The following is a 20,106-nucleotide window of genomic DNA, read 5'->3' on the forward strand; positions in this document are numbered from 1 at the left end:
ATTTGTATATACACCAGCTTGACGTCAATAATGAATATAACCTCACTGAGTCACCTCTTGTCCAGCATAAGATTATTCATCAACTATCCAATGCAGGATACACAAGTTTTTCAGTGTGTCTTGAGGTAAGGGGCAGATAATCCACAATTCGGTTGCTGTCAGTTATATCTGTGACAGGTGCCTACAGCGAGATACAAACAATCGAGGAGGCAGTTCCGTTACCAGGTTGGCTTCATCTCATTTTAAACCATATTTAAAAGTTGGAATGGTGGACGCTGTATACGCTGATTAGGAATCAATTTTTGTGCAAAAGCATTTTTACTACCCATGCAACGATGGGCATTATGTGGTGTGCATTACAGGCAAATAGGTGTGTCCAGCTATAGTTATTAAACTCTTGGAATAAAAAGCGATGGAATAAATCCATCGCTTCGCGATGGATTTATTCCGTCGCGTGCAAATCCATCGCTTCGCGATGGATTTGCACTCAAGGATATTGCACAAAGTTGCACAACCACAAGTTTCTAATGTGCATGTAACCACTGAGCTACACAGTCCTTCGGATACTATCGCTCTTATTATCTACCGTATTACCTTTTATCAATCGATACATTGCACCCACGGGTTACGATGCCCCTGTTATGAAATATTTTTCGTCTGGCTATGAAACATGAAGCTTTTTCGTCCTTGTCATGCTAGGGCAAATTTGTTTTTTACCATATGATATCAACAATCATTTCTCTTGAAATTAAAATGTGGCGATTGTTGTACTGATTACGATGGAATAACAGAAATGTTGATATGATATTTTGCCGCTATCTCACTCTCAGTTCAGTTTTATCCGTTATGGTAAAAATGGATTCGCAAACAGATAGCTGATAATATTTTAGTTCAGTTTGAAGTTTACAAAAATACATTCTAAAACTTCTTTCAAGTATGTTTTAGTAAACTAAATTCATATAAGTTGAATTCAGCGTTTATGTTACGCGTCTGTCTCAAAGGTAAGAACTCTGATTCGCCTTATGATGCCAACACTGAAACGAACTAAAATCATATAATCGTATACCAAATAATTTTTCATTGTAATTATAGCAAAACTGACTATATTTGGCCATCACTTGCTAATGATTTTACATCTACATTTAAACACTTTCAAAGTTTTAGCTTTCCTCCTAATTTATTTCAACAAAACAGTTCTTACATGATATGAAATTTACAAAGTTAGTTGTTTGAAGAAGTTTGAAAACCTTTCCAGTTGTTTTATTTTTCCTCTTAACACATTTGAACTGCGCAAAAAAACACTTTTCTCATGATATGAAGTTTAAACGTTAGAATGGTAAATGTTGTATATGTTAATTAAAATTAATTTTTTGTCCAAACGCTTTTTATTACCCAGACAACACCGGGCATTCACCTAGTACAAGTACATCAGTCAGTTAAAGTGCTGACTCATCTAAGTCATGTTGTGTCCTTCTGACTAAACAATTAGAAAAAGCATGAGCATCTGCTGTGATAAATTTGTTATTGTGGTAGAAACCAGCCAGATGAGCTGGCTAACAATTAGCCAGCTGGCTAGGCTGTCATTAACCAGCTGCACGCAAACGACAAATGTCAGACTACAGTACGAGATTACAGTGTGCGACTATAGTGTGAGACTACAATACGAGACTACAGTGTGAGACTATAGTACGAGACTACAGTGTGAGACTATAGTACGAGACTATAGTACGAGACTAGTGTCAGGCTACAGTGCGAGACTACAGTGTGAGACTACAGTGCGAGACTACAGTACGAGATTACGGTGTGCGACTATAGTACGAGACTACGGTGCGAGACTACGGTACGAGATTACGGTGCGAGACTACGGTACGAGACTACAGTGTGAGACTATAGTAAGAGACTACAGTGTAAGACTATAGTACAAGACTATAGTACAAGACTACAGTGCGAGACTACAGTACGAGACTACGGTACGAGATTACTGTGCGAGATTACGGTACGAGACTACAGTACGAGACTACAGTGTGAGACTAGTGTTAACTAAGGATTATCGGCAACAAACTGATTGTAAATTTCACCGAGAACATATGCATAGATAAAACAAGGAAAATTTACTTTCTCAAACAAGTTATAGAAGGTAAAGGAAACTTACATTAATGGATGAGTATGCAGATTCTCGCACGCTGTACTCCCGTAGTATGTACTTCCTATCATAGATGCAATGGAGTCTCGTATCATGCACACGCACCAGAACATTGTCAACCCTGAGATAAAATCTGAGGAGTATAAAGTATCCGGAGTCCATTGCTCTCTGAAACATTGTAGGGTAACATGACAGTCTCTGCAGACTATAATTACATCTATTGTATGGTAAAATGACAGACTTTGAACTATAAGCACATCCATTGTATGGTAACATGACAGTCTCTGCAGACTATAACTAGAAATTCCCCTGTCATACAGCCTACTACCTGATGATGGAATAAGTGATAATGGAAAAAAGAAAAGGTAGTGCTGGTTGTTGAAAAAGTAGTTGTCAGCAGGAATTGACAGAGTATATAGTGTAAATGAAAGTTGTTCAAGATGATATAAAATAAATTTGAGGGAGCACGACTTCAAAAAGGAATTTCTAGTAATCTAGGAATTTGACAGGGGAACTTGTTGGCACGTGTGACAGTTGTGTTTGAGCATTGTATGTAATGAAATGTTTCTCATTACATCCAGTACACGTGAGATGTGATATGTTGTTGTCCAGTCTGCCTAGAAAGTTGTTGCGCAGTTCTTGAAAGTCAGGACAATCTAAAGATTGAAAATGAGGAATGTGATGAAGGGGGGGCAGCATTGGGAGGAGCAATATTGTTTTGTGCGATATTTTTATGGTCAATGATGTCCATAAAATCATGATCATCATCTGGAAACAAAGGGGCTGCCAGTCCATGTCATTTACATCGCCTACAACAATTACTAAAGAATTCTCTGAATCAGATGAGTTGTTGTTATTAATTTGAGTAGCGTGTTGTTGGACATTAGCATTTGATGTTGCTGGTTGCTGTGAGGACCTTCTATTTATCCTCCTATTGAGCTGTAATAATTGAGAGACACGTGGACAGACGGCCAATGCGTCGACCACGACGTGGTGTTCTGGGAAGTTGTATGTCCATGGTAGTTGTCAAGTTGTTTTGAAATTAAATTCAAAAAGTCAATTATGCAAAACAAAAGGTTGTAAAAAATTCACACCTAATCTACTGCTATCTCAAACCTATGTTTTACAACAATAAAATGAATATTAATTAAAGCTGCAGGCCTAACCTACTGTAATGTATGTAATTTAACAACAGCAATAAGGAAATGTTTATTATATCTCTGAAATGCAATATTAGAAGTAAAATGGCAAGCTGCTGTGTAATACACACAGTTTGAAAGTTGGTTGTGTTGAATGTAGAATGGTTTTGACAGCGATCTAGCAGAAAGCACTGGAGCAAAATTAACAGCAAACAACAGCAACAATAACTAGCAAAAAACTGGAGCAAAATTAAAAAAAATGTTTTTGTCATAAAGGGGCGTTGTAGTTCAGCCCTAGCTTGTACATAAGATGTAAAGAATTTTGGCTAATGTTTTAAATAATTTAATGAAACCTTCGGTAATTGGGAAAAAACATAAGACTGATAGACTGTGTACCACAATTTCATACCTGTAAATCGGTCTACGCCTCAAACGGTCTACGTTTATTACAGAAACCTTCGGAAAAATAAATTCGAATAATTATTCTTATAATAAATTTATAAAATCAAATAATTATTCTTATAATTAAATATTTTTGGAAGATATTAAAAACGGAAAAATATTAGAAACCTTAAGCAATTCGACAATGTTATAGACTGGTGAAATGCGCGCGGTTTTTTTCCGTGAAATGCGCATGACTTAGTCGTTCTATTCTCTGTCGCTCGGCGTTTTGTTTGCCGGTCTTAATTTTGATAAAAATGAGGCTTGTCAAGTTTTAATAACGATTTCAGGCCGAATTAATCTGTCTATTTGTGTATAATCCGATCAGATGGGTAAGTTTTAGGATATTGTCGACAATTTTCAAAGACCTGGTAACCTATTTAAATAGGTGTATATGTGTTTTGTATCGTTATTATACTTAAACGACTCCATTGAAAAATGGTTAAATTTGTTGATGAGATTTTGGTACGAGGGTTTGTGACGGTGTTGATGAATAATTTTCATGAGTTGTGTGCACATGCATTTATCATAAATCTCTCAAACAATCGCTCCGCTTGTGGGAAAATTATAGATCCTATTGGAAAAGCGCTGTTTCCTGTTACAATAAAATTTAGTCGGCTCGCTGAAAACATAGAAACCCAAACTGTTGTTGTTTGCGTATTTGCACTGAAGTTCCATCCATCTACATGTAGTACCGTCTAATCAATGATATACAGCCCTCCATGGGGGACTGTATATCATTGGTCTAATAGTTTCCTACAATATCCAATTCTACCATCCAACTAAACCTTTCCAGTATCCATGAATGTATATACTCCTGACCATAGGGCTCGTTAGCTATTGTTAGGCTATAGTTGCGCTGTAGTGTACTTTTAATTTTGTTATAGAGATGGAATAATAAATGTGGTTGCTTCTTCACTCATCGTTCCCACTTTCTTTCTCTTAAACACAACCCTTAGCTTCAGAGTCCCTGGTTGGGTGCAGAGAAGGTGCATTAGTTTATAATCATTGTCAACACAACACGTAGCATCTATGTAACAATGACAGCACAAGAAATCAGCGAGTCAAACCAGAAACTCATTCAATCGGAAACATTGTTTTACCAATAGGATCTATAATTTTCCCCGCTCGTGTTTGGTCATGGGATTACATCCATTGTATAGTAACATGACAACCTCTGTGTACTATAACCACATCCATTGTATGGTAACATGACAGTCTCTATGAACTATAACCACATCCATGTTGTATGGTAACATGACAACCTCTGTGTACTATAACCACATACATTGTACGGTAACATGACAACCTCTGTGTACTATAACCACATCCATTGTATGGTAACATGACAGTCTCTATGAACTATAACCACTTCCATGTTGTATGGTAACATGACAGTCTCTGCAGACTACTATAAGAGTTGATGAGGAGTAAACAACATCTATGACAGGGTAATAGACTTCACATATTGTCAGCTCAAAATTTTCAACGTCAAAAGCTAGAGCCTAAAGTTGGATTAGTGTGCTTCCGCTTGAAAGACTTGTGGACCTCTGCGATCACAGATTCAACGTCTCCATTGCTCCTCACATAAGTCGCATACAATCCGAGTTTGCATGTACCATAAATGTACCATTATACAAGTACCATAGAAGGAGAATCTTAAAAAAATAATATAAGAAAACTTACCATCTTTAGACTGAGTATAGAAGCACCATTGTCTGCGAGCTCATCCTCAAATAGAACCAAGCTTGCAAAGAATAATATCTTTTCTTCAATCTTTAGCTTGGCATAATCTATGGTCTCACTCATAGGTGTTACCTGTAATAATAACAACAGGATAAAGCCTCTCATTTTGTGAATTTGGGTAAACAAAATTACCCGATTTAAATTTAAGGTATCGTTTCGCTAAGTTCCAAAAACTAGCATTAGCAAAAAACTCCCAATTGAACAATTTTACGTATAAAGTACGTAGACTTGCATTCAAAATAAATGTGGCAGCAATAAATGCTTGAAACATCGAGGCATTTATTTGTGAGTTACAATATATAGAAGACCCTTATTCAGAAATATAGTTGAAGCAAAGCCTGTGATACCAAAATCAGTGTGGGACCCAGAGGAAATATGACACACTGTCACCCAGTGATATATGATATGACACACTGTCACCTAATGATATATGATATGACACACTGTCACCTAGTGATATATGATATGACACACTGTCACCTAGTGATATATGATATGACACACTGTCACCTAATGATATATGATATGACACACTGTCACCTAGTGATATATGATATGACACACTATCACCTAGTGATATATGATATGACACACTGTCACCTAATGATATATGATATGACACACTGTCACCTAGTGATATGTGATATGACACACTGTCACCTAGTGATATATGATATGACACACTGTCACCTAGTAATATACGATATGACACACTGTCACCTAATGATATATGATATGACACACTGTCACCTAGTGATATGTGATATGACACACTGTCACCTAGTGATATATGATATGACACACTGTCACCTAGTGATATATGAAATGACACACTGTCACCTAGTGATATATTAAATGACACACTGTCACCTAGTGATATATGATATGACACACTATCACCTAGTGATATATGATATGACACACTATCACCTAGTGATATATGATATGACACACTGTCACTTAATGATATATGATATGACACACTGTCACCTAGTGATATGTGATATGACACACTGTCACCTAGTGATATATGATATGACACACTGTCACCTAGTGATATATTAAATGACACACTATCACCTAGTGATATATGATATGACACACTGTCACCTAATGATATATGATATGACACACTATCACCTAGTGATATATTAAATGACACACTGTCACCTAGTGATATATGATATGACACACTGTCACCTAGTGATATATGAAATGACACACTGTCACCTAGTGATAAATGATATGACAGACTGTCATTTAGTGATATATGATATGACACTCTATCACCTAGTAATATACGATATGACACACTATCACCTAGTGATATATGATATGACAAATTATCACCAATTGATATATGATATGACACACTGTCACCTAATGATGTATGATATAACACACTGTCACCTAAATTTAGGACGAGTTCACTTTTCATCTTCCTATACCCGGTTCAATGAAGTACACGTCAGATTATTTCCTGCAGTCTGTGTCAAGAAATCACTAAATTAAACTGGCCTATGTGATTTAGACAACATTATTCTAACAAAACATTTTTTACTGCGCCATATAAAACACCTCATGCTACATACTCGATCACTTTAACAAATGCAAGGAAAATTTAGTAAGAGTACAACATTAAAAACATGGGTAGGATATTTTAGTTGAGAATCTTGCACAAAATTTGGTGAATTTTCTAAGTTTTTTAAACATTCTCAAATTTTAGTGTTTCATTACACAACATCTTATCTATCTAAAACTTTTAAACAATTTCAAATCAGCCTTTTGGTCCATGAAATATTGACGATTTTGTGACATCTCATTGGGATGCAAATGCATGCGACTAAAGCACAACATGATATTCATAACACACTAATGAATTTGGTAGCACAACATGATGTGACACCCATTGATTACTGACTTGCAGCAATATAGTTAGATACTGTTTTGGTGTTTTGTATACTTCATCTCTTTCAGCTTGTCTCTTCTCCTCAGTTATATCGTAATAATAAATATGGCATCACTGGCTTGACTTATGCTTCTTGTTCTTTGTCAAGTTTGTGGTAAAATTTGCCTTCTTTCAATTTAGGTGGCATTTTTCTTAAAGGCCAATTTGAAATGGCATACTTTAGTTGCACCAGCGGCGTATTATACAATGTACCCTGCATAGCTATTATAGTGCTTTATTCATAAACCGATCTAAGTAAAACATAGTTTAGTTGATTTATAGAAATTAATTATTATACGGAAATGCAGATTAGTAAAAAAAATTTTATTATTAAAACTACTATCATTTAATCATTATTACATTAAAAGAGATTCAATTCAAATAAAATTCTACCAATATACAGATGCTGTAGTTAATAAAGCTATATATTTAATGAATATTTTTAAAAAAAGTTTAATAATTCCACCAACTAACAATTAGTATTTCCTTTTGTGACTAATTAAATTGTTGATAACTAGTATTTGAAACACTAATAAGAAATATTTTATGGAATATGAACAATAAATATTTACTAACAGCAGTTCTGATCTGAGCCTAAGTGATATTTTAATGTGATGTCGTATTTATACTATTTATATAATAATAATATTTATACTAATTATTAATAATATAACGCATATTAATAATATTATGTCATATTTACAAATAATATAATAATTACTGATTATAAAATTAAAATAAATGGCAATTTAAAATAATATAACCAATCAATATAATAATACATTAAAAACATGAAATCTTGTTTAATATTATATTTAAAAAATACTATTCAATTTCATGTAAAAAATAAAAACAATTTAGGAATGATATATATTTATATTCATGTTGTTCAAAAGAAAATAAATTGGTGTCTTTTCAATGTCCGCTTTATCGTTATTTACTATCGTACTATTTACTATCGTACTATTTACTATCGTACTATTTATTATCGTACTATTTACTATCGTACTATTTACTATCGTACTATTTACCTATTATATCTATTATTATTTAGCAAGAGAATAACAAGTGACAATAATATCTTAAAAGCACATTAATCATTAGTGGAAACAAGCACGTAGTTTACAGTATATTATATAAAAACTTTAATTTAAATTAAAATTCACTATCAGTAGGTATTTGTTCACCTCGCAAATCGTTAACGGAAATGTAGTTTTACGGTAAAGAGTAACGACTGTGATGATCGTACCCGCTCATACATACCCTCATAACCACTGCTATATTTCAAAAGGCGTAAAGCCGGTTAATGTTATTGAAACGAACAGGGAGCAATTCACAACGATCGCTTCTACAAATTTGTGTACATTCTAATTTTAGATTAAGTATATATGTCGTTTTTCATTGTTGTTCATCAAAACTTTAATTTAGCAATGATAGTGTGATAATCATAATTGAATTAAAATGCCATATTACCGATGTAAATTCAAGACCAATTATTATTGTAAAAAATTGCTAAGTATTAAATTTTCTAGATTGTTAAGTGTTAAAGTTTGTCTAGAGGAAGTAGTGAGGTAATTATAACAATTTTTAAAAGCGAACCTGTTGCTATAGTGACAAACTTTAATAACCAGCATGACGCTGTTTTACAGATGTTAATGAGGGTAAAACTGGTGCTTTGAGATAAAAATGCTTACGTATACATATTTAAACTGTAACAAAAACTGTTTGACTTTAATTTGATAATATTTTGAAATTCATATTGTATTTTTGAAAAGAGAACATAAAAAAACAGAAAGGATAAAACAGAATGATACTTCTGGATGCACTAACCTTGCGGAGTCAATGACTAACAAAACATATATTTTAATATCATTTTCCAGTTAATAATCTTTATAATGTACAGTTTATGATCGAATAAAATGAGGAGATTATGAAAATAAAGAACTATGTTGTAAAATTACATGTTTAAGTATATTTTAAGTTAAATCTTAATAAGAGGTTTCATAGTGGTTCTGAGAAAATAAAATCTTACTCATATGCATGTTACATGCAGTCATAGTAGTGCTGCGTGCCACAGCTAATCACATGATTATAGTGCTGATATAGTGGATATACTGATATACCCTTTGACATTGGAGGTATAAAACAACTCGCATTCCTATTCTCAAAATGTGTGAGTTGACAAAAAAAGCAATACCTAGATCAAAATCGTACGTGTGATCATATGACATGTAATCATACATGCATGCCTCGACCCAACTTTGATCTTGTTTTATTTGTGTGACAACCTTGTTCTAATAACAGGCGAGAGTTCTAATAACAGGCGAGAGTTCTAATAACAGGCGAGTTCTAATAACAGGCGAGTTCTAATAACAGGCGAGTTCTAATAACAGGCGAGTTCTCATAACAGGCGAGTTCTCATAACAGGCGAGTTCTCATAACAGGCGAGTTCTAATAACAGGCGAGTTCTAATAACAGGCGAGTACTAATAACAGGCGAGTTCTAATAAAAGGCGAGTTCTGATAACAGGCGAGTTCTCATAACAGGCGAGTTCTCAATACAGGCGAGTTCTGATAACAGGCGAGTTCTAATAACAGGCGAGTTCTAATAACAGGCGAGTTCTAATAACAGGCGAGTTCTAATAACAGGCGAGTTCTGATAAAAGGCGAGTTCTGATAACAGGCGAGTTCTGATAACAGGCGAGTTCTAATAACAGGCGAGTTCTAATAACAGGCGAGTTCTAATAACAGGCGAGTTCTAATAACAGGCGAGTTCTAATAAAAGGCAAGTTCTGATAACAGGCGAGTTCTCATAACAGGCGAGTTCTCATAACAGGCGGGTTCTGATAACAGGCGAGTTCTAATAACAGGCGAGTTCTAATAACAGGCGAGTTCTAATAACAGGCGAGTTCTAATAACAGGCGAGTTCTGATAAAAGGCGAGTTCTGATAACAGGCGAGTTCTAATAACAGGCGAGTTCTAATAACAGGTGAGTTCTAATAACAGGCGAGTTCTAATAACAGGCGAGTTCTCATAACAGGCGAGTTCTAATAACAGGTGAGTTCTAATAACAGACGAGTTCTAATAACAGGCGAGTTCTAATAACAGACGAGTTCTAATAACAGGCGAGTTCTAATAACAGGCGAGTTAGTGCACAAGTTCAAAGAACAAACCGAAATATCATAAGAAAGATCATATCATATCGCAAACTAAACATTTTACACAAGACTTGTGTTGTCTCCGACTCTTTCTGAGTTTCCATAGTGCCTTCCTCTATGGCCATAAAACACTCACATTCTACAGTTGACTAAACCTCATAGCATGCAATGCTATTGATACCGTAATCAAATACATACAGTGAAAGCCTTTTCTCCATCTCGAAGTAACGTTTCTTTATAGCTGGTTGTGAAAGTCCAATCAAAAGGTTTAAATACCTCATGTACATGTTCACTGTCAGCCCTACATAGTAACATGCAAATAAAAATGATATACAGAGCTGTATTATCAGATACCAGCTAATGTAAACGTGATATATAGAGTTGTATTATCAACTACTAGCTAATATAAACATGATATATAGAGTTGTATTATTAACTACTAGCTAATGTAAACATGATATATAGAGTTGTATTATCAACTACTAGCTAATATAAACATGATATATAGAGTTGTATTATTAACTACTAGCTAATGTAAACATGATATATAGAGTTGTATTATCAACTACTAGCTAATATAAACATGATATATAGAGTTGTATTATCAGTTACTAGCTAATATAAACATGATATATAGAGTTGTATTATCAGCTACTAGCTAATGTAAACATGATATATAGAGTTGTATTATTAACTACTAGCTAATGTAAACGTGATATATAGAGTTGTATTATCAACTACTAGCTAATATAAACATGATATATAGAGTTGTATTATCAACTACTAGATAATGTAAACTTGATATATAGAGTTGTATTATCAACTACTAGCTAATATAAACATGATATATAGAGTTGTATTATCAACTACTAGATAATGTAAACTTGATATATAGAGTTGTATTATCAACTACTAGCTAATATAAACATGATATATAGAGTTGTATTATTAACTACTAGCTAATGTAAACATGATATATAGAGTTGTATTATCAGCTACTAGCTAATGTAAACATGATATATAGAGTTGTATTATCAGGTACTAGCTAATGTAAACATGATATATAGAGTTGTATTATCAGCTACTAGCTAATGTAAACATGATATACAGAGCTGTATTATCAGATACTAGCTAATGTAAACATGATATATAGAGTTGTATTATCAGCTACTAGCTAATGTAAACATGATATATAGAGTTGTATTATCAGATACTAGCTAATGTAAACATGATATACAGAGCTGTATTATCAGCTACTAGCTAATGTAAACATGATATACAGAGCTGTATTATCAGATACTAGCTAATGTAAACATGATATATAGAGTTGTATTATCAGCTACTAGCTAATGTAAACATGATATATAGAGTTGTATTATCAGCTACTAGCTAATATAAACATGATATATAGAGTGTTATTATCAGCTAATAGCTAATGTAAACATGATATATAGAGTTGTATTATCAGCTAATAGCTAATGTAAACATGATATATAGAGTGTTATTATCAGCTAATAGCTAATGTAAACATGATATATAGAGTTGTATTATCAGCTACTAGCTAATGTAAATATGATATATAGAGTTGTATTATCAGCTACTAACTAATGTAAACATGATATATCATAAACAGAATCTTGTCATCAGAATCTTGTTAGAGTCGTACCAAAGTCTGAAACACAAAGACAAATACTACAAGCAATGACATAAAGCATTAAAACAAATGCATTACATCATAGTATTTAAAAACTAAATGCAAACCCCAATTATACATAAGAACTCAATGAATGAAATAATCTTCAGTAAAGCGAGATTCACTGCTGCTTTACGTGAAGTGAAGGCCTGTAATAACAAAGGCTTGGAGATCAAGCGGATGCTAGAAACTTACACTAGATCGAGTTTGAATTCATTGAATTAATATATATTTTTATTATTTCTATGCATTAGTGTTAATCTTTGCTAGTTGTAGTACTGTTACTTAACAAAACTGTTATAATTCGAAAAAAACATTTTGGACATATGTTGAGAATTGCTAAAATGTCTATTTGCAACAAAATTCACAGCACAATTATTTGATATGAAAAGATTCACCATGTCTTACTCTGCTGTGTTGTAGGTGCAAAATATGTGGAGATGTGATTGAAAGCTTTTAAAAACTCAAAAGCGAACAGGTAATCGCCATCCTTCACAAAACCGCTGTAGATCAGAATATCTTTCCAAAACGGCTCAAATAGGACGTAGATGAATGAGATGGCTTCTGTTTACACTTTCATGCAATTTCATTCGGTGAAATATTTTCGCAAATATACTTCCCGCATTCAATAAAACTATGTCTATTGTTCTTACGCGTCTATCTCATTGTCGTTGTAATGCTGTCACTTTTAGCACTGATATCTTATAACTTACCATGAAAATTCATTTAATTTTTTAACCTTAGCTCAAAGGAGTACATGTCATTGTCTGATAAACATGACGAGCCTGTTGGTCACCTGTGATAATCGAAAAATGCTGCAGAAATTATTCGTGCTGTTTGGCAGGATGTGTGGGTCACATGATCAGATTTCGGCTAGACGATTAGACCAGGCCGGAACAAAACTGTAAAGTAGCGAGCATCTATATTTGATACAGGGTCTTCGGCAAAACCCGAAGTATTTGTCATAAACTAGTGCTACGAGAAGTTTTATATTGAGCCTTTTATTGGCCTTTTAATTCACGTGAGAACATCACGCGTCAAAACAATAACCAAATGGAATGACTTTGTCAGAGAAATAAACTGTTTCCGATCTACGGCGGTTTCGTGATGGAGGCGATTAACTGTTTGGTTTTGAGCTTTTAAGAGCTTGTAATCACATTCCCACATATTTTGCACCTACAACATAGCAGAGTAAGACATGGTGAATCTTTTGATACCAAATAACTGTAATGTGAATTTTATTGCATGTCAACCTTTAACACGTTGAAAAGATGAGTTCTCATATTTTACATCATATGTCAAGAAATTTGTGTGCATAAGTCATAGGTCATAGCTCATAGGTCTACACTTGACTGTGGGTGCAAAATTAGCCAAACTGGAAGTAGAAAGTGTAAATGCTAATAGAGCTTGTAGCGAGCTTGTAGCTCCCTTGTTCACCAAGATGAAGTGTGTGAACCATGCAAGTTTGTGTATTTTACAGAGCTCTCTTATGCACAAGTCTCAACACCACCCTATTACATACTATTTCAACAACAAAACAGTTTTCATGATTAATATAATTGAATACCGCAGAATAGCTTGTGTAACAAATCAAAAAAGCATTATATTTAATAAGAAATAGCAGCAAACAGTAGTAACTGACCGAGTAGACTTCCAAGCATCCGAAATAGCCACTTTCATATGGTCATGTTCTGCATCTACCAACTTGAGGGCATCTAATGCTGTAAATTCGAAGCCAAACCCTTCCTCGTGCGTGACTCTTAATATATTTTTGTCAAAGGTCATCTCTGGAATCTGTGATAGTGGAGAGAGAGTTTCTTCAAACCTAATGGCAACATAGGAGGCCACAGATTGTCTACCATCAATGTATTAAAGAGCGAATCCATTAGAAAGCCTTTTATTACACATGTGAAAGGTCAAGCGTCAGTAATGTTTAAACTGCATCGACAGCTATTGTGATGGAACGCTAGGTTGCTATCCTTCTTCATAAATTCTAACTGGAGTTATATTCCCTTTTTATCCTTTTGTAACCACGCCCCTAAAGGAGGCTAGTCCTTGCCTCTCATTTGCATAATCTAATGTACTTAAGGCAGGGCCTCGGCTCTGTAAGGTTGTTCAAATATATGCATTGCATTTGGAACCATACTCTTTCTGTTACCTTGCGCGATATCAGAACCACGTCAAGCATATAGCTAACTCCAAAGACCTAGTCTATGGACTGTGCTGTGGGGATAAATTCATAGATACACTGTCGACCCCGTCGACCTCCGGTCGACCTTGTCGACCTAGTATAAAAATACTCTGGGAGCAATTCCTTGTGTAAGGTGGTTGATGTTGACCGGTGGAGTAAGCCGACCTAGTCGCCTCCGCGTGTTGGTCGCGGGCAACCAGTACACAGCCCCTGTGAAGGGTGAATGCAGACCGGTAGAGTAAGCCGCCCTAGTCGCCTCTACGTGTTGGTCGCAGGATCCAACACACTATTTGATCATGTGCACATTATAATTCAAATAAATAACAAAATTTTTATTTATAAATGTTAGAAACAAGAAATCATCTCATGAAACCTGGTGATATGTATGTAATTCAATCATTTTTATTAGATTATGATTGATTCAGATGCATCCTACAAATTATTTGATAGAATATTCTGAATCTTGACAAGATTTTGAATCTAGTGGTGTATAACCTATGAATCTAGTGGTGTATAACCTATGAATCTAGTGGTGTATAACCTATGAATCTAGTGGTGTATAATCTATGAATTTAGTGGTGTATAACCTATGAATCTAGTGGTGTATAACCTATGTTCATTTATTGGTAGCAAAGACGGGAACAACAAATTATACATCATTTTGAAAACTTGTTCGATGAACAAAGGGGGGTCTTGTTTGTTGTGGACACCCCTTTACATCCCAATGCTAACTCATCTATTGAGGGAAGCTTACCGATGATCACATGCCGGCAAAGAGATTTAAAAAACAATTTTAATCAGCGCAGTTGACACAAATATTGCATTTATAATAGTTGAGTTTATTTCCCCTATAACTAATACAGGTGAATGACATGCGGTAAAACCTCTATTTGAATGCCATAGTGCTTTATTTTTCAATTCTTCCCTATAGTGTCACTTTATTAGAGGTGACATTTGATTAGAGGGCGGTGTTGTATTTTTCGAATAACTATTCAGAATTTTAGGGATATAAATTTAACCCTTTTATGGGTGAAGCAAATGGCGCCTATATTTTGCGTTCTCTTGCGGGCAGAGCGACATTAACTCTTTTGAATGCAAGAAATCTGCTATAACTTACCTCCAACTCGTCATGGATTTCTAAATAAATACGAGCAGGAAGCTGAGAAATATCTCTACCGGTTGATATATATTGCGTTAAATTAACCACTGATGATCTTATAGCCTGTGTTGCAATTTGTTAGAGCTTTCAGCTTTTTATTTCATTTTAAATTTGACGGCATATTTTTATTTACTAACTATATTTAACAGATTGCATGAAAACTCATTGCACTTGTTGCTAGAGTTTGTAGCCAAAACGGGCTTGTTATGTGCATTAGAAGATGAGTTACGAGCATCGTAAGCAAAGTTAAGATAATCGCATGGATTTTTTCAAATATGCTATAAATCTGCAAATTTATAAGTTACATAATATTAATCTATCAAATGCTACACATATAGATTCAATAATATGTGACATAAATGAATCATATTCATAATACATGCAGAAACAAAAATTAACACTTTTGAAACACAATTGAAACTAAAATATTTGCATCGTTTGCTTGGCCAGCTGCGTTCTGATTGTTAGTTTCATTTGGACCTATTCCATATTCCTCTGGCTGTTCAACACCTTCTACAGTGTCGTCTAACCTCAACTCTTTTTCTGTCCTAATGAACTAGTCAATAGTGGCGTCCAAACAATTTTTGAGCAAAGCAAAACCTCAACGCATTGCCATTTAGAATACACTTTTTACATAAATAGTGAAAAACCACACATAATCTTGCACATATATGCTAAACAAAAGTTTTAGCCTTAAACTAGTACCGTAATACAGACTCCATCGTAATTGCTTAACCATTTTTCATATAGGCTCTGTCAAAGTATGAAGACCAAGTTAAACAAAGAACTACTATCAGCCTGATAGTTATAATTATTTCTATGAACTGCCTTCAAAGTTTTAATGAAACATCGTATAACTTTGGAGTTAAAAAATAGACTTTGATACAAACTGCAACAACGAAAGAATTGTGTTTAATGTAACCGAGTCATTATTATCACGATTTTGTGGACACTTTTTGACTGATCACTTATGAATCTTTAAACTAATAATTAGTAATTGATTATTCAATATGCTTTCAATTTCTTCATCAAAATGTCTGTGAGTTGAGAACATGAAAGCTTCCTAGAAACATTCATTATCAGATACATGTAGGTATACTGTATACTGCAAAAATAATTTTTAATTTCTGTAACAAATATATAATAAATATTTCAAAACAAGAGCATGTGAAAATGTAAAAAGCTAGTAAATGTTGTGTAATGACTATCACATTTAACTTTGGAGTTATCATTCCTTTATTATTCAGTTCAAATATTTGCTGTTTGCTCTATGCCTATGTTTTTGCGTTACTTGCATTTTAGGAATGGCGCACCGCCTGTGTGTCCGCTCTGGTCGGTAAATAAATAAATATGTTGTGCTCATGCAAATTACACCTAAAACTCAGAACAACACATGGTGGCAGCGGTAAAACTTTGTTTTGACGGATTTTTGAGAGACATTAATATTTTCAGTGATATAACAGTCGATTGCAGAGGCAACCGGTCACACAATATGCCTCCAAAGGCAGCTATTCCTAACATACATTCACCATCGGAATTGGTTCTAGATGAGGATAAGTTGAAGTTGAAAGTTAAATATAGTCAAATAAGTTGAAGTTAAATCTTGTGACACAATTCTAGAAATCCTGGAACAGTTTTGCATTGGTGAAACAAATATTATTCATGAAAGATATAAGTTTCACACCCGATCACAACTTTCAAGTGAAACTTTTGATTGTTTCTATTCTCAGCTATGCACCCTAGCCAATAAGTGTCAGTTTGATTATAAGCCAGCCGGTGCAGGCTCCCAACCTCCATTAAATAAAATGCTGAGAGACAGGATTGTACTGGGCATTAAGAAGATAGTTTAAGAAAGAAACTAATCTCCTTAGGCAATGCACTCACACTTGAGGTGGCTGTAAACACATGCAGAAGAGAGGAAACAACTTGGTCTGCAATGAAGTCTATGAGAACCACTAGCCACGCAGTAGATGCAGTATCGCAAAGATTTAGAAAATCGCCCTCTGCCCGTGGATAAAAATTGGAGATGAGTAAAGCCTCGTTTGGTAAAGGAAAAGCCGCAACACGATGCGGACGATATGGGCGTGGACCGCATTCAAGGGAACAGTGTCCAGCGAAAGATGCCAAATGTCAAAATTGCAGCAAAAGAGGGCATTTCCAGGTGCGTTGCCGAAGTCAAAGGGTAGAAGAGGTCAAGCAATATTCAGGAACGGAGGACTCTGAAAATGAAGATGGATTTCTGTTCACTGGCGAGCTAGTGATTGGTGAAATTAACGGACGGAAAGCTAACACTGAAGTAAACACACATTCGTGCATATTCAAGCTCGATACCGGAGCAGACAGAACAGTGATCAGCAATGCGGAACCTTGGATAAAGCAGATTCCTCTCTCTCAGTGTTCTGAAAAGCTTTACAGACCAGGCAAGAAACCACTGGAAATAATTGGAACATTTCAAGCAAATATGGAATACCAAGGAAGAAGGCACAGTGAGACTGCGTATGTCCTACAGAATCAACAGGTGTCACTGCTGATTCGGAAAGCTGGTTCCAACCTTGGGTTAATTACTTGCAACATTAAAGGAATTAACCAAGTAGATAAGGAAATAATCAGTGAGTATCCAGGCCTGTTTAAAGGCCTAGGCTTGCTGAAGAAATACACATATGAAATATCATTGAAGCCCGACATAAAGCCAGTACACATTTTCACACCGAGGTCTATTCCACACCCACTTACTAAAGCCTATTACCCTACTAAAGCCTTCGGAAGACGTGAGGATTTGCGTCGATCTAACAAGACTAAACAACACAGTGAAACGAGAAGTTCATCCAATGGCTACTGTAAAAGACAGTCTTAGCCAACTTGCTAGCAGTAAAATTTTCTCTAAACTCGACGCAAATAGTGGTTTTAGGCAGATTAACCTCAGTGAAAAATCTAGAAAACTAACCACTTTCCTTTCCCCTTTGGACGCTACTGTTTTAATCCTTCACCATTTGGCATTTCTAGCGCCCCTGAATTTTTCTCTAGAGCTATGACCAGAGTACTATCTGCAATAGACAGAGTGATTTGCCACATGGATGATATCCTCATTCATGGCAAAGACGTTTCGAGCCATGACAAGGCACTCAAAGGAGTCTTGATTGCTCTGCAGAGCTAAGGGCTAACACTCAATTGCAAGAAGTGTGAGTTTAGAAAACGATCGGTAACCTTTCTTGGCCACATCATTGACAGCCAGGGTGTCAATCTCGATCCGGCCAAAACCCGTGCCATTCTTCGGTTCCCCAACCCGCCAGATGAAACAGAATTAAGAAAAATTAACTGCATGCTCACTCAGATCGCGAAGTTTGTGCCCACCTGGCTACACTGAACGCTCAAATGAGGGAGCTACTCAAAGAAAATCAGAATGGGTCTGGGGACTGGCTCAGGAAGACACTTTTAAAAAAGATTGAGCAAATTCTAGTATCTGTGGAGATCATGGCCCACTACAATCCAAAGCTGGAGACTATTGTCGCCACTGCCACCAGCAACTGTGGTATAGGAGCTACGCTGTTCCAGATCCAACTTCATGGCTCAAGGAGACCGGTGATGTATGCATCTCATTCTCTGACAGACACAGAAAAGATTATGCCATCATTGAAAAGAATGCATTAGCAACAGTCTGGGCAATGGAGAAATTTGACCAGTACGTGAGGGGATTACGGGCCACTATCAAGGTGGTGCATAATCCACTGGTGTCGCTAATCACCATGAAGGACCTGGACCGAGTGCCTGCACGCATCCTTCCAATGCATTTGAGGATGATGCAGTACACAGTCCGGCGTTTATTCATGTACAAAGCACACGACATCATGTAGCTGACACTCTGTCTCGGCACCAGTGGATGCTCCTGATAAAACTGACGATTGTTTCATCGATGAACTAGAGATAATGGCACACTACATCATTCCAACAAACCAGCAAATGATCTCTCTGAAAGAAGCACAAAAACAGGACGCAGTATGTCGAGAAGGAACTCGGCTTTGCATAGAAAGCTGGCCCGCTTACATGACTGATGCAAACCAAGCCATTCACCCTTACTGGGACGCACAAGCTCATCTGACAGTCAATGATGATTTGCTGCTGTACAACAACAGAGTTGTGATTCCTATAGAACTGAGGTTGACGATGCTGGAGAAAATCCACCAAGCCCATCAAGGGATCGTTAAATGTCGAGCGAGCCAGCAAGGCAATATGGTGGCCGCACATGACTAAACAGATCGAGGTGATGGTTAAAAGGTGTGAGACGTGCAGGTTACAGGCCCCAGAGCAAGTAGAACCACTCTGTCCATCTACATTGCCGGAACGCAGCTGATGAAGGGTGGGGGCAGACTTATTCCACTTTCAGAACAGAACTTTTCTGCTTGTTGTCGACTACTACAGCAGATGGATAGGGGTGAGAAAACTTTCTTCACCTGGCTCCCACACCATGATTGAAGCAATGAAGTCAACTTTC

At 35.7% G+C, this 20,106-nt stretch overlaps 2 protein-coding genes across 2 annotated transcripts; one reads left to right on the forward strand and one right to left on the reverse strand.

Annotated features, from left to right (window-relative positions):
* Positions 1 to 40: 40 nt before the first annotated feature.
* On the reverse strand, positions 41 to 14,085 carry LOC137408181 (TIP41-like protein). The gene is made up of 5 exons (XM_068094583.1): positions 13,910 to 14,085; positions 10,773 to 10,875; positions 5,410 to 5,541; positions 2,153 to 2,311; positions 41 to 181 (listed from the first exon to the last, which is right to left on the reverse strand). Exons 1-5 carry the CDS (start codon positions 14,050 to 14,052, stop codon positions 80 to 82), a joined length of 639 nt encoding a protein of 212 aa, XP_067950684.1. The 5' UTR covers positions 14,053 to 14,085; the 3' UTR covers positions 41 to 79.
* Positions 14,086 to 17,643: 3,558 nt separating this feature from the next.
* LOC137407880 (uncharacterized) lies at positions 17,644 to 18,471 on the forward strand. Its single transcript, XM_068094260.1, has one exon. It carries the CDS (start codon positions 17,644 to 17,646, stop codon positions 18,469 to 18,471), a length of 828 nt encoding a protein of 275 aa, XP_067950361.1.
* Positions 18,472 to 20,106: the final 1,635 nt, after the last annotated feature.

The sequence above is a fragment of the Watersipora subatra genome, chromosome 11 (assembly GCF_963576615.1).
Source record: "Watersipora subatra chromosome 11, tzWatSuba1.1, whole genome shotgun sequence".
NCBI classification, from domain to species: Eukaryota; Metazoa; Bryozoa; class Gymnolaemata; order Cheilostomatida; family Watersiporidae; genus Watersipora; species Watersipora subatra.

Coding starts and splice junctions, on each gene's coding strand:
- LOC137407880 (XM_068094260.1), top strand. CDS start 17,644: ATGAGTAAAGCCTCGTTTGGTAAAGGAAAAGCCGCAACACGATGCGGA.
- LOC137408181 (XM_068094583.1), bottom strand. CDS start 14,052: ATGACCTTTGACAAAAATATATTAAGAGTCACGCACGAGGAAGGGTTT. Junction 5,542..10,772: donor ATGGAGAAAAGGCTTTCACT/GTATGTATTTGA, acceptor TTATTATTACAG/GTAACACCTATGAGTGAGAC. Junction 2,312..5,409: donor CTATACTCAGTCTAAAGATG/GTAAGTTTTCTT, acceptor ACAATGTTTCAG/AGAGCAATGGACTCCGGATA.